Source organism: Dama dama, chromosome 33 (genome assembly GCF_033118175.1).
Source record: "Dama dama isolate Ldn47 chromosome 33, ASM3311817v1, whole genome shotgun sequence".
In the NCBI taxonomy this organism is placed as follows: domain Eukaryota; kingdom Metazoa; phylum Chordata; class Mammalia; order Artiodactyla; family Cervidae; genus Dama; species Dama dama.
In genome coordinates this window covers 4244437-4257735 of record NC_083713.1, presented here as the reverse complement: position 1 = coordinate 4257735, position 13299 = coordinate 4244437, and the positions used below count along the sequence as shown (strand labels likewise).

The 13299-nt window shown below is 47.5% G+C and overlaps 2 protein-coding genes and 1 non-coding gene across 4 annotated transcripts; 2 read left to right on the top strand and 1 right to left on the bottom strand.

The window, feature by feature from the left end:
* Positions 1 to 259: 259 nt before the first annotated feature.
* IMP4 (IMP U3 small nucleolar ribonucleoprotein 4) lies at positions 260 to 4946 on the bottom strand. The gene is made up of 9 exons (XM_061135728.1): positions 4675 to 4946; positions 4421 to 4529; positions 2517 to 2600; positions 1705 to 1814; positions 1496 to 1628; positions 1252 to 1406; positions 1060 to 1154; positions 867 to 940; positions 260 to 785 (listed from the first exon to the last, which is right to left on the bottom strand). The coding sequence occupies exons 1-9, from the start codon at positions 4675 to 4677 to the stop codon at positions 673 to 675; spliced, it is 876 nt and encodes a 291-aa protein (XP_060991711.1). The 5' UTR covers positions 4678 to 4946; the 3' UTR covers positions 260 to 672.
* Positions 4947 to 4980: 34 nt separating this feature from the next.
* Positions 4981 to 9885, top strand: CCDC115 (coiled-coil domain containing 115). Of its 2 annotated transcripts, none has more exons than XM_061135729.1 (5): positions 4981 to 5568; positions 5648 to 5751; positions 5837 to 5919; positions 6687 to 6833; positions 8526 to 9885. In XM_061135729.1, the coding sequence occupies exons 1-5, from the start codon at positions 5458 to 5460 to the stop codon at positions 8636 to 8638; spliced, it is 558 nt and encodes a 185-aa protein (XP_060991712.1). In that variant the 5' UTR covers positions 4981 to 5457; the 3' UTR covers positions 8639 to 9885. The 2 variants fall into 2 exon arrangements, with proteins under 2 accessions (XP_060991712.1, XP_060991713.1); XM_061135730.1 differs by having other exon boundaries at positions 4986 to 5568; positions 6702 to 6833.
* A 618-nt stretch (positions 9886 to 10503) lies between these two features.
* TRNAE-UUC (transfer RNA glutamic acid (anticodon UUC)) lies at positions 10504 to 10575 on the top strand. The gene has a single exon. It is a non-coding gene; the product is annotated as a tRNA-Glu (tRNA).
* Positions 10576 to 13299: the final 2724 nt, after the last annotated feature.

Below are 13299 nucleotides of genomic sequence, written 5' to 3'. Positions count from 1 at the left end.
ACAGACGTTATGTTCAGTGTTCCTGAAGCAATGATTGTAAAAACAAGAAACAAGTTGAGTCTGTGCCCAACAAAAACTGGTGAATTCACATACCAGACATCCTAGACAACTTAAGAGATATCCTCGGTAACCTAGGGAGATCCTAAAGAGATCCTTAAAGGGAAAGATGGCCATATGCTTCCCACTGCTGGTGAACCCAAGTGCACTGGGTTCTCTGAGGAACTTGAATTACACTCAAAGGAGACCACAATGAAATGAATAAATGGTTTGCATCTTGTTTATTTTCTGCCTGCCCTGGCTGAAAGCTGGTCCCCAGGGCCAATCTCCGCTGTGAGACTTTTGCACTCACATTTTTATTCCCATTCCCAGATGATGAATATACAGGGTCACTAACAGCAGCACCAGATCTCCCAGGGTAGCACCAAACCCTCCCAACAGCCCAGGAGCTTGTCACCCCATCAGGTCTGCCTTGTCCTACACACGTCACTACCGGGCCCGAGGACGTCCTGGAGCTGTGAGGTCCGCACCTGAGGAGACCCCACACCTTTCACACTCAACAGACAGACCTGCCCTGACCGCTTAGGAGGTAAACAGCGTGCTGTGGCAACCAGACTTCATCTGACCTCTCCCCACCTCCCGGGTCCAGGGCCACATCCTGACTGGTGCGTGGGCTCACGCAGCACTCAGGAAGACTCTCTTGTGTGCGGTGTTGGTGTACGGGTGCCAGCGCCACTCTACGTCTGCAGTGGCCTCCTGTTCCAGCGTGCCCAGGCGGATCATGTACACTGGGGGAAGGGGATGAGATGTGGTCACCTACATATCCAGCACTGCCCACCACCAGGTGTAGGAGAAAGCCCCAAACTCACACTTCAGCTCAAAGCGCGGCCCAACCTCAGTCAGCTCCACACTGCGGTGGTTGGTCTTCTTGTATACGTGGTGCCTGGGGCAGAGGGGACAGGGCAGGGTTGAGGGGAGGCAGGGAGCGGCTGCAGGATGAACAATAAACAGTACAGCGACATAAAGCTCAGGACATCACTTGAGCCGGGTCAACAGACCTACCGGAAGGAGATGTAGTCGTCCTGGTTGGCGAAGGTGATGACCCGGTGGCTGTCATCTTTGGGCACAGGGAACAGGTAGCGGAGTATGTCAGAGACCTAGGGCAGCACGAAGAAAAGCCTCAAACGCCTGGCCTGGAACCCCCCAGCCTCCAGCCCCCAGCCCCCAGCCCCCAGCCCATGGCCTCAGACTCACCCGCTTACCCAGGCGGGAGGAGAATCCATGCATGATGAGGTGAGGCTTGGCCTCTGATGCAGTGCCCAGGTCAGGGATGTCATGCCTCATGACTACGTTGCACAGTGTGAAGTACGCAGTTGGGCCAAAGGGCAGGTGGCTGACAATGAGCCCCACTGGCAGGGCCATGCAAGCCGTCAGAGACCCTCTGCTCCTAGCCAGCCTCTGCTCCTCGCAGCACCGAGCTCCCTCCCACCAGCCTTACCGGGTGTGCCTCGATGCTCATGGACAACCAGCAGGTCAGTGACCCCATTGGCTTTGCAGGCTCGCACCAGAGCTCCTACCTCATGCCGGCCACGGTTCATGCGCTGGGCACCAGGGAACACCAACTTCAGCTCCTGCATGTGAACTCCCTCCGGTTAGGACTGGGTCTCCGAGTGTCTGAACACCTCCCACTCACGCCTGTCGTCATACCTTTGCAAACATCTTAAGGCGGGAACTGGGATCTCGGGAGGTAGTAATCATGATCTTGGGATCCTCAACCCCTGCCCATCGATACTCATCATCTACGTGGCTGGTCACACCTGTTAGGAGCATGAGGCACAAGAACACGATATTGCCAAGGAAAATGAAATGCTAACTTGCGGAGGTCAAATCCACCTAGAACAACACTGTCTGACAATACCTTCAAGGATGGAAATGCTCTGTACCTGCTCTGGGCAGCAGGGTGGCCCCTGACCAAACTGGCTACAAGCACAAGTGTGATCGAGGAATTGAATCTTTCTATTTAATTTTCGTTCATTTAAGCTCTGGTAATCACATGGAACAAGCAGCTACCATGTTAGCACAAGTCCAGACTCTGTTAAGGCCAAGAGTAACAGACTCCTTTACCTCACAGCAAAAATTTATGCTGTGATTCCTTTCATATTCGTTGAATGATCCAATGAATCACACATCTGGGTACCAATGAAGTCCTGGCAGCTGAGGACACAGGAAGGAACAAAACGGACACTGTTGTGCCCCAGCAGAACCTACGTTCCCAGTGAGAGGGCCAATCAACAGACCAAGTACTAAGTGGGTAGTACTGTGTCATGTGAGCACAACGGGGAGCACTCGGTGAGAGGGCCCCTGAGGCGTCATCTGTGCACGGCCACGAGCATGCCTGGAGGACAGTCTCAGGATCAGGCGCTTCACAGCCTTTCTTCAAGGTGTCTCAGGAATGACATGGGAGTTAGTGGGCTCAAGTGCAGCAAGAGAAGCTGGCCCACAGAGCCAGGGAAGTTCACCTTCACCGCCGGCATCATCAAATTCCAGGGACCCCTGTAAGGCCAGAGCTTCCCTGCGTAACTCGGTGGGAATCAGGCGGTTCTCTGCAGAAGGAAGACAGAGAGGTTGAGACAGACATGCACAGAACCTTCAGTTTTTACAACACTGTACAAACTTGATGGAAAAACACCCCTTTACTCTGCTCTGAGCAGAGAGCTGATATGTAATCAGAGATGAAGGTGGAAATGAAATGATTTATTTTTGGCTATATGCCACCTTGTTAAGAGTGTTTATAGGTGATTTCATTTACTATGGGTCTTGAGTGTCAAGACTTGAGAGGTTTCTAAAATATCTAACCACAAGTAAGCATTCCCTGTATAGTCAGAAAAAAATTAACAATATTAAAAAAAAATAAATGGAAACTACTCATTCTATACGAAGGTGGATCAGAAACCCTCAAACCCTCTGACATTAAAATCATTAATCGTGATGCTCTGTCAGAGGTTCCCTCTGTGAACTAAAGCTAGATTTGGCAGAAGAGCTGGGCTGTGTGGCCATGCCCACTTTGAAGCATGTCCTTGAACCCAGCCCTTCTCTCTAACATACCCTGGACAAACTCTTGCACACTGTAGACAGTGTTCACAGCAGCAGGGCTGACCCAAACTAAAAATAAGCTGTCCATTCCCCACAGTGAACTGGATGAAGACCCTGTGGAATATGCACCTGCAGGAGCCCCACCTACATTCAATGGATCTTAGAAACGATGCCAAAAAAAAAAAAAAAAAAGGTGGCAAAAGAATATACAAAACCTAATACTACCTAAAATCAACCAATATGATTTAATATTACAAACAAGCATGATACAGGCAAAAAAGAAGAGGAAGGAAATGGCTCATTTTTTAATCAATATTCAATACTGTGGTTCTCTAAGTTGGGGGAAATATTTCTGAACTTCAATATATTTATCATTGTTCATTTCTTAAGGTGAGCAGACAGGTCATTACATCAGGAGCTCAGTCGCAACGGACTCTCTACGGGCTCCACGGGCTGTAGTCCGCCAGGTTCCTCTGTCCCTGGAATTTTCCAAGCAAGGATACTGGAGTGGGCTGCCATTTCCTACTCCGGGTTCGAACCCACACCTCTTGCATCAGCATGGTAGATTCTTTTACCACTAGCGCTGAGAAGCTCTGTTTTACATTATGCTTGACATAAACATACATACACATACTACAATACTTTACATGCCTCAAATCTAAGACAATCAAAGTGAATTTAAAACGGAGGTATTGAGTTGATGTACTATCAGGAAACAGAGCTCCACCAACACAGGAACCAACAAGATACATATAAATAAAGCATTTCCAATCAGGCATGTGTGACAGACTCTTAAACAGTAGGGCAAATGGAAAATGGGCAAAATATTGCAAAGTTAAATTCCTAACTTACAACGCAAATAAAATTAAGTTCTACACAAATTAACAGTTTTCAAATACAAGGGACTTGTAACAGCAGTAAAAGACAATCAGATATTACCTTGTAGTGAAAATAGGGAGCAAGAACAGAAACGACGCAGGGGAAATATGTATAGGACCACGTGAAATGTTTAAATCTGGAAAGGCCTAGACACTGCAACTTAGCGACTAAACAACAACAAAGACACTGTAAATAAAATAAGCAAGCTGTAAAATCTGGATACTGTAACATAAATGACAAGCAATTCATACCATCTTGAAAGGAACATTTGCAAACCATGAGGAAGATCAAACAGTTAAGGGAAATGACCAGTAAATACGTGAAAAGCTACTCACCACACTAACACAAGTAAATGCTAATTAAACGCGTTTTACAGCATTGGGGCCTGTTTCCCGCTGGGTTTTAAAACTAAGGTCTCTAGAAAAGATCAGAGAGCGGGGGACACACGTACCCTCAAGCGCGCGCCGAACCTTGTCCTTCCTCTCCTGGGCCGTTCGCTCAGCCTCCTCTCGAGCCTTGCGGTACAGGTACTCGCGGCGAAGGCGGGCCTCGCGGCGCAGCTGGGAAACAGGAGGCCCATTCAGACACCGGTTTTCGCCAAGCAAAGCGGGCTCCAGAAACACACGCCCAGACCCCACCGGCCACAGCCCCAGCCTCCAACCAGTCCCCAACCTCCAAAACAGAAGTTTAAAACATCCCTCCTACCATCCTGAGCGCAACTTCCACGTGGGTCCAGGAGAATCTTTGGATACCGCTTGCGCAACGCAGTCCTCTCTTCCGCCGTCCTCGCTTCCGCCCTTAACCAAAAGTCCGTACAGACCTCACCGGATTCCGCTGATTCCGACAATGCCCGAAGTTAAAATGGCGAACAGAGGGTGGGAGTCGCAAAGCGATTGGCCAGACTGAAGCGCGTGCTCACTGAAGCAACCAATAGGCAGGATAGGGTGGCAAGGTGCTGTCACGTGGCTTAGAACGGCAGTTAATAAAGGCGACAGCCTGCGGCTTCACTAGCTACCTGGAGGAAATAATGTTCGGTTTGAAGGTGAGGAACCCCTAAAATAACCATAACTGTAGGCTCCAGCAGCTGTAAAAGCTGTACAGCGATTGACCAGATGATCGCCTACCCGCCCATTCTGAAATTAAGGCCGCCCCTCCTTTAAAATGGACGCCTCGTTTCATCACCACTCCGACAACCCTGCATTTAAATCGCGGCCTCTTCCAGAAGTGATTCGGAGATACCCACAGCTCTTGCCGACTGTCCGGGTGGCTGGTCCCCTTCGGATGCTTGTCTGCCGAAGGTTATCACTTCCAGGGTCGCAGCTCTGAGGGCGCTGATCCTGAAAAGCGCAAAGCAGGTAGCCACAATCCACCCACGACTAGGAACGCCCCCGAGAGGGCGGGCCTCTCACGCCTGTTGGCTGTCCTGCTAGGACAGCGGACACTCACTGGGCGACCTGTCTGGAGCCGGCTCTCGACTCAGCCGAGCAGATGGCTTCTCGGGATCTGCGGGCCGAGCTGGACTTTCTTCTCCTGCAGCTCCTCGGAGACCTGGAGCAACTGGAGGCGAAGCGGCAGGCGCTAAACGCCCGGGTGGAGGAGGTGGGAGCTTAGGGCCGGAGGGCGGGCTGGCACCCGCACGGAAGTTACTTCGTTTCACCTCTCTCTTCTCTCTTCCCAGGGCTGGCTCTCGCTCTCCAAAGCGCGCTATGCCATGGGTGCCAAGTCAGTAGGGCCCCTGCAGTATGCCTCCCACATGGAGCCCCAGGTCCGCGTCTGCACCAGGTGAGGAGCCTTGCATGCTGCAGCGGGTGGGCGGGCAGAGGCCCGGCTAGGGCCGCCAAAGGTCCAATCTCTTCTCGTTCTGTAGCGAGGCTCAGGACGGACTCCAGAAGTTCTGGATGGTGAGAGCCGGCACCCAGACTCCAGAGGAGATGGGGTCCCGCGAGGCAGGTGAGCTCCCCCTCTTCTTCCCGTAGGGTCCCTTCCCATATAAAAGACAAAATGCATGGGACGTCTGAGGAGATGATTTTATTTCGGCTGTTGCGATAGAGCGCGCCCCAATTCTGAAGATCAGAATATCTCAGTAGAGCAGTTTTGTGTTGTTTTTTTCTTTTTCAATATTGCTTCCGCTTTATGTTTTGATTTTTCGGCTGCAAGGCATGTGGGATCTTGGCTCCCTAACCAGGGATTGAACCTGCACCCCCTGCATTGGAAGGCAAAGTCTTAACCACTGGATCGCCAGGGAAGTCCCCATGCAGAGCGGTTTTTTTGCCTTAGATTTATAGGGGGAATAGAAAGTTATGGGTGAGGTCCTTTACCGTTAGAATTGTTTTGCAGTCAGAGGAAGTCTCAGCTGAACAGATGTTTATTTCTGTGTCTAGCTAGTTTCAGGGGGACAAATTTCGAATCCCAGTTAATCATTCATGAGACAATGGGGAGTTGAAGGGTGTGTCTGGCCTTTCAGCAGGTTCAGGCAAAATGGCAAAAGTCTGTGTGCCTTTTTCACAGGTAAACAAGGGGGGTCATTTGCTGATTTTATGGCAGTCAGTAAAAAAGAGTGGACAGACACAAGGGGGAGGGTGGTTCTTTGTAATAAGGTATTTTCCGAAACATAAAACGGATTTTCCAACAGTTGGTATTTTCTGGGATCTTGAGCTTAGACCGAATTTAACATTGTCGCCAAGAAGACGGCCAGGTATTAATAACGAGACCCCCAGCCTTTCTTTCTTCAGCTCTGCGCAGGCGCAAGGGTCTCCCAAGGACCCCAGAGCCAGACTCCTCCCCAGCTCCCCAGAACCCTTTGAAATGGTTTGGAATCCTGGTTCCTCACAGTCTGCGACAAGCTCAAGCCAGCTTCCGGGAGGGTGAGTGACCCTGAAAGGGACCTTCTATTTACTGGGAGTGCTAATGCCAGGCTTGGGATTAGTCTGCAAAAGGCTTTGCAGGTTTTCTCCATTTCAGACTTGTTGCACACCTACAGTTTTTTAAAAAAGCATTTATTGGCTGTTGGCAGAGTTCAAGTTCATAGGAGGTGCTGGGGATACAGCAGGAAACAAAAGGTATAACACCCTCATGGGATCTTTATTGAGTGCAGAAACATGCATGCAAACAAATAAGTAGGCCCTAAATAAAATACCAGGCAATGAAAGTTGCTGTGAAAAAATAAGGTAGAGAGTGCAATGGATGGCATAGCCTAGGGGAGCTGTTGAATATTTGGAAAGGCCTGGAATATTTGGAATAGCCTGGAAAGGCCTCTGAAGAGATGAAGGAAAGACCTTTGTTGGTGATCTGGGGGAACAGTGTTCTAGGTGCCAGGGACCAGCCAGGGCAGATCTCTGAAGTGATGTTGCATCTGGTATGGCAGAGAGGCGGCCAGTGGGCAAGAGTGGAGGTGGTGTGGACAGTGGCAGATAGGATAAATGGGGGGAAACTGCATGTTTTTTCCAGTAGAAAACCACAGGATATAAAAAAAAAAAAAAAGAAAACCACAGGATTTGCTGATAGATCAATTCAGGAGTAAGGGAGGGAGAGCAGTGAAGGATGCGCCCAGTCTGTAGTCAGAATGCTTGAAAAAGTGAGGTGGGAGGGCCACAGAGCAGCAGCTGAGGTAAAGTTAGAAGTGGTGTTGGGCTATGTTCCTGGTGTGGTAGAGATTTTGAGTGGATGATTGGGTACATGGATCTGGAGTTTGGAAGAGGCCTGGACTGGAGAGAGAGGGTTGAGAGCTCACTGCATAACACTGGTTTTAAATTCCCAAGTTGCTGACACAGCCACAGCATTAAAGTTGAAATGGGATGAGGTCAGCAGAGGTCCCAGGAATGTGAACCAGGAAGTAAGGGGAAAAAGAAGGGAAGAGGCCAGTCAAGAAGACTAAGCAATGGGACAGAAGCAACATCAGGAGGGTAAAGTGTGATCTGGAGGGAGTGATCAGAGTGACCAGGCAGTATGGCAGAAGACAGGACTGGCCAGTGGCCTGGGTGGTGTGGAGGGCCCAGAGGACTTCACAGCAGCTATTCAGGAGAGGTATCAAGTGGAAGCAACATAGGTGTGGATCCAGAGTGCGGGCCACTCTTGAGGGCAGAGAAAACAAGTAGAAGGAGAGAGGGCAAGAGTAGTGAGAGCCTGTGATAATGGAGAAAAGAAGGAATGATAAGGACACGAGACTATGTTATGATCTGTGAATTTTTAGTTCCTGGTGGGTGCTATAAGAGGGTCAAGGAAGGGAGGGGGGATCGGGATGGGGAATACATGTAACTCCATGGCTGATTCATGTCAGTGTATGACAAAACCCACTACAATATTGTAAAGTAATTAGCCTCCAACTAATAAAAATAAATGAAAAAAAAAAAGAGGGTCAAGGAAATCTGAGGAGGAGGTGACATTTTAGCAATGACCTGAAGCACCTGAGAGTATGATAAGTCCAGTGAGGTTCTCAAGGAGTCAATGCCAGCTGTACCTGGAATGTTTTAGGAGTAGTTTGAAGGCCAGAGGGTGTCCAGAGCCCCTTGAGTCATGTGGCACCATAGATACCACAGTGACAATCTCTTCTCCTCTAGGTCTGCAGCTGGCTGCAGACATGGCCAGTCTTCAGAGCCGCATCAACTGGGGTCGAAGCCAGCTCAAGGAACTCCAGGAGAAACTCAAGCAGCTAGAACCCAGGGCTCCCTGACCTGTCCCCACAGAAGCAAAGCAGTGGGAACAGCTGTTCTTCGATGTGGTTCCCTTATCAGGCCTTCCTCTTTCACGGATTGCCCGCCACCCCAACTAACTCCTGCTCCTTAATACTCCTCTGGTCTGCATGTTTCCAGCTTTGTTAGGTGGGGAAGTCTGAAGAGGCAAACTGCATAATGTTCAGAGTTACTACTGTGAAACCACTTGTAACTTACATTGTTCCAGGACACATCCATGTGGAGCAGTCACAAAGTTGTTAGGTTAGTTCACATCATTGAATAATAACAACCTCACGCATCAATTAGCTGTGGTTTTTCATTACTGGATGAAATACTACACAGCAAGTGGCAGGGAAGGACAAGATGTAGGTGCTTCAGTTTCTCTAGATCCTTAAAACTGACTTTAATGGAGGGGAAAAAACATACGTAGCTACACAGATCAGGACAGAATGATTCTGCACTGATAGAAAAACACACATACCTGAGTAGATGCAGAATGCTTAGCAGGTTTTAAGCCAGAAAGTAAAAAAGGATCTGACCTAGATTTTCAAGGGAACTCTTTCAAGAGACCATTCAGGTTTTTAAAAAACTGTTTTTGCCTTTCAAGTGTGAATCTTTTTAATTTGTTGAGGGGCCAGAAACTCTGTGTCCGGGCTTCATTTTTCTATGGGCTTGTTGATATTTTTAGCAGTTTCTAGGTGCTTATGGGGGATGTTAGTTTTTTGTTCATAATATGAGGTGTATTTTTCCCAGTTTTTGTGTTTTAACGTTACTTACTGTGGTGTTTTTTTAAGCTTTTTATTGTAAAACACGTTACATTAAACTGCACAGAACAGTTGAATAGCTTAATGAGTAAAGTGAAACCTCTCTCAGCTCTTGTGTGTTTAAATCAAGTTTCTTAGAACAGTTGAAATTATCAGGTAGCTATTTTATGATTTCTGGCTTTGAGATTGCAGTTGATGGGATAATAAGGGAATTCTCCAGTGTTTTCCTCAAGAACTTTTGTATTCAAGTGAAGTATGGGGTGAGGCCTGCACTCCTCTTTTCTACCATAGTTCACATACAGTGGACCATCCTTAGTGCTGATTTGAAATGCCACTCTTTTCTTTCAATTAATCCCAGTGTTGTATACCCCTACCATATTTTGGCATTTCCATTTTTTTCATTGATCTTACATGTAAGTTAAGACACAAGTACCACAGTGTTTTAATTCTTGAGCCTTTAATAAATATATACTTTAATCGCAGTAGGGCAAATTTTCTGGTTGGATTGGGGGAATTTTGGAGAGGGGGCACCCTACCTTTGTGAAAGCTTAATTGAAGCACTCAAAAGGAAACAATGTGACTGGAGAAAAAAAGGGCATCCCTCCCCCAACACAAAGGCTGCATTTCAGAGATTCTCAAGCCAAAATAAGTGAAGGGGAACACGCTGTTTTTGCTTTTCTAAGAAAAGATTCTGGGAACCTGGTCCTGAGGCGGGTGCGCGGGGAGGCGGGTGGCCACGGGGAGAGAAGTCTTTTGTTTTAGACGTCAGTTGACATCGAAGGTCAAGCACTAGCCCTCCTTCATTTACTGTCTGAAACTGGGCTTCGGGGGCGCCCACGGTCCAAGGGGGTTACAAGCGCCTCCTCACCCACCCTCGGTTGGGTTCTAGGGCGCGCTTTCCGGAGTAAGACTTCCCTCCCTTCATGAGACGCCCGGATGTGCGTCTACGCTACGTAGGCAGACCCGGCTCGCGCAGCCGCAGTCAGGCAGAAATGCTACAAGCGCGCGCAAAGCCTCAAGTGCGCAGGCGTGTGGTTATGCTGACGACAGGCTGACGGAGATAATATATATACGAATAAGGGGAACGTACGTTCAGTGGTTCCCATATGGTCTAGCGGTTAGGATTCCTGGTTTTCACCCAGGCGGCCCGGGTTCGACTCCCGGTATGGGAACTAGCATTAGCTTTTTTTGAGTTGGAGTTATTTGCCATGCCAAAGTTTTAATTTTTTGCCTTTAGTACATCTCAAGTCAAATTAAATGCTTCTTTCCATTTAATCCTAGCGAAATCGAGGCCCAGGAAGCTCCAGGACCCATTCTTAAATGTTTTAAATATTTTAATCATTGTCAATTTTCATCACATTATTAGCTAGTTGTTCTCTACCACTGAGTTACATAAGATACATTATATACTACAGATGTGAATAATATTAATATTTACATATTAAATATTTAATTTTTTAATATTAACCCTCCGCTGCGCAGGGCGCCCCTGCTGTCCGGCTCCTCCCGGAAGGGCGGTGCGGCAGTCGGGGGTGGGGCCGACCGCTGCAGATTGGCCCAAGGGCCTGCCGGCAAGCCCACGGGTGAGCTGCTGCTGACCCGTCCGCGGAGGGAGGAGCGACGGGCTGGGTGCAGGGAGGAGCTGGAGAGTTGCTTGACAAATTTAACTTTCTTAGCTCTGTTGCTGCTGTGTTCCTCCTGTGATCCAGTGGCTGGGATTCCTGCTGAGAGGGTAACAGGCAGGAAGGCTAGGGGTCTCCAAAGAGAGGAAATAGGCTACAAGTGTCAGGCGTTTTTTCTCTCTTAAGCGGCAGAAGGAAGCAAACTATAAGCGTCAGATTTTTTTCCCTTCTCTATACAAATTTAAAAGCAGGCTGCTCTTAAAATTCAGTGTTGCCATGATGGAACCTCGTTCCACCTGAACTTAATTTTTCTCAAACCTTGAGATAACCAATACGTATTTCTTATGTAAATGTTTTTCTTAAGCTACGTTAATGAACTATGTATTTACTTACCCTAGACTCTATCTTCAAGTAGTTACGCTTAAGATGCAGAACCAATAAGGGCTGAACAAACCAGTATCTTTTACTCATACACTGTTCTTTAATCTATGTTCAGTTCAGTTCAGTCGTTCAGTGATGTCCGACTCTTTGGAACCCCATGGCTATAGCCCTCCAGGCTTCCCTTTCCGTCACCAACTCCTGGAGCTTACTCAAATTCATGTCCATTGAGTCCGTGATGCCATCCAACCATCTCATCTTCTGTTGTCCCCTTCTCCTCCTGCCTTCAATCTTTCCCAGCATCAGGGTCTTTTCCAAGGAGTAAGTTCTTTGAACCATGTCGCAAAACTATTGGAGTTTCAGCTTCAGCATCAGTCCTTCCAATGAACACCCAGGACTGATTTCCTTTAGGATGGGCTGGTTGGATCTCCTTGCAGTCCAAGGGACTCTCAAGAGTCTTCTCCAACATCACAGTTCAAAAGCCTCAATTCTTTGGTGCTCTGCTTTTTTTTTTTTTTTTTTTTTTCTGCTTTCTTTATAGTCCAACTCTCACATTCGTACATGACTACTGGAAAAACCATAGTTTTGACTAGACAGATATTTATTGGCAAAGTAATGTCTCTGCTTTTTAATATGCTATCTAGGTTTTTCTTACAAGGAGTAACCACCTTTTAATTTCATGGCTGCAGTCACCATCTGCAGTGATTTTAGAGTCCAAGAAAATAAAGTCTGTCACTGTTTCCATTGTTTCCCCATCAATTTGCCATGAAGTGATGGGACCAGATGCCATGATCTTTGTTTTTTTTGAATGTTGAGTTTTGAGTTTTAAGCCAGCTTTTTCACTCTCCTCTTTCACTTTCATCAAGAGGCTCTTTAGTTCTTCTTTGCTTTCTGCCATAAGGATGGTGTCATCTGCATATCTGAGGTTACTGATATTTCTCCCAGCAATCTTTATTCCAGCTTGTGCTTCATGCACCCTGACATTTTGCATTGCGTACTCTGCATGTAAGTTAAATAAGCAGGGTCTTTGCATACACTTTCAGAAAGTTTATCTACAGGCCATTCTGGAGGACTGCATTGGCCTAGACCAGCAAAGGACATGTGGTAGTGCACCCAACCTGTTTGCTGTTCTTTCTTTGCATATTGTTTCCAAAAGTATTTCCATGTCCCCAGCCTTAGAGGCCCAGTGGTATTCTGAATGAGGCTCCAACTCCTTTTCTTGAAAGGGAACATTGGCCTACACCAGCCAGGGAGGTGTGTGAGAGTAGCTCAGTCCCTACTGGGTCTAAGTCATTGGGAGCACCCTATGGAAAGTTTTCTAGATCTCCCTCCAGAGGTCAAGACCAACTGGCTGGTTAGGGAGTCAGGAGAGACACATGTTAAGTGTATATGTTTATTTCTGGAAATGTACAATAAGCAATTTTAGACTTGGAGTGCTAAGAAAAATGTGGGTTGCATACACAAATCTGAGAGTTATAAACACACAGATGATAGTTGAGACTGGAGTAGAAAAGACTGCCCCAGGGAGAAGGTATAAATTTCCTTTCACAGAATCATTTCTACTCCTATGATTTCCCCCTTCTTACAGGATTTGTTCAGTTGTGTGCAGTCTATGTTTTAGGTAGTTGCTATAGTCTGGGTGTTTGTGCACCCTCAAAATTAATAATTTGAAATCTTAGTGCCCAACATGATGGTATTTGAAAGGTGATTATAAAAGGATGGTGGAGGTCTTGAGAATGGAGTTAGTGCCCTTATAAAAGAAACCCCAGCAAGTTCCCTTGCCCCTTTCACCCAGTGAAAACACAACCAGAAGTCTGATTCCAGGAAGAGGGCCCTCACCCAATCATGCTGGCACGTGGATCTCAAACTGCTGCCTGCAGAACTATGAGAAATAAA

Coding starts and splice junctions, on each gene's coding strand:
- IMP4 (XM_061135728.1), bottom strand. Junction 1,629..1,704: donor GCCTTAAGATGTTTGCAAAG/GTATGACGACAG, acceptor GTTCACATGCAG/GAGCTGAAGTTGGTGTTCCC. Junction 1,155..1,251: donor CCTCCCGCCTGGGTAAGCGG/GTGAGTCTGAGG, acceptor GTGCTGCCCTAG/GTCTCTGACATACTCCGCTA.
- CCDC115 (XM_061135729.1), top strand. CDS start 5,458: ATGGCTTCTCGGGATCTGCGGGCCGAGCTGGACTTTCTTCTCCTGCAG. Junction 5,569..5,647: donor TAAACGCCCGGGTGGAGGAG/GTGGGAGCTTAG, acceptor CTCTCTTCCCAG/GGCTGGCTCTCGCTCTCCAA. Junction 6,834..8,525: donor TCAAGCCAGCTTCCGGGAGG/GTGAGTGACCCT, acceptor CTTCTCCTCTAG/GTCTGCAGCTGGCTGCAGAC.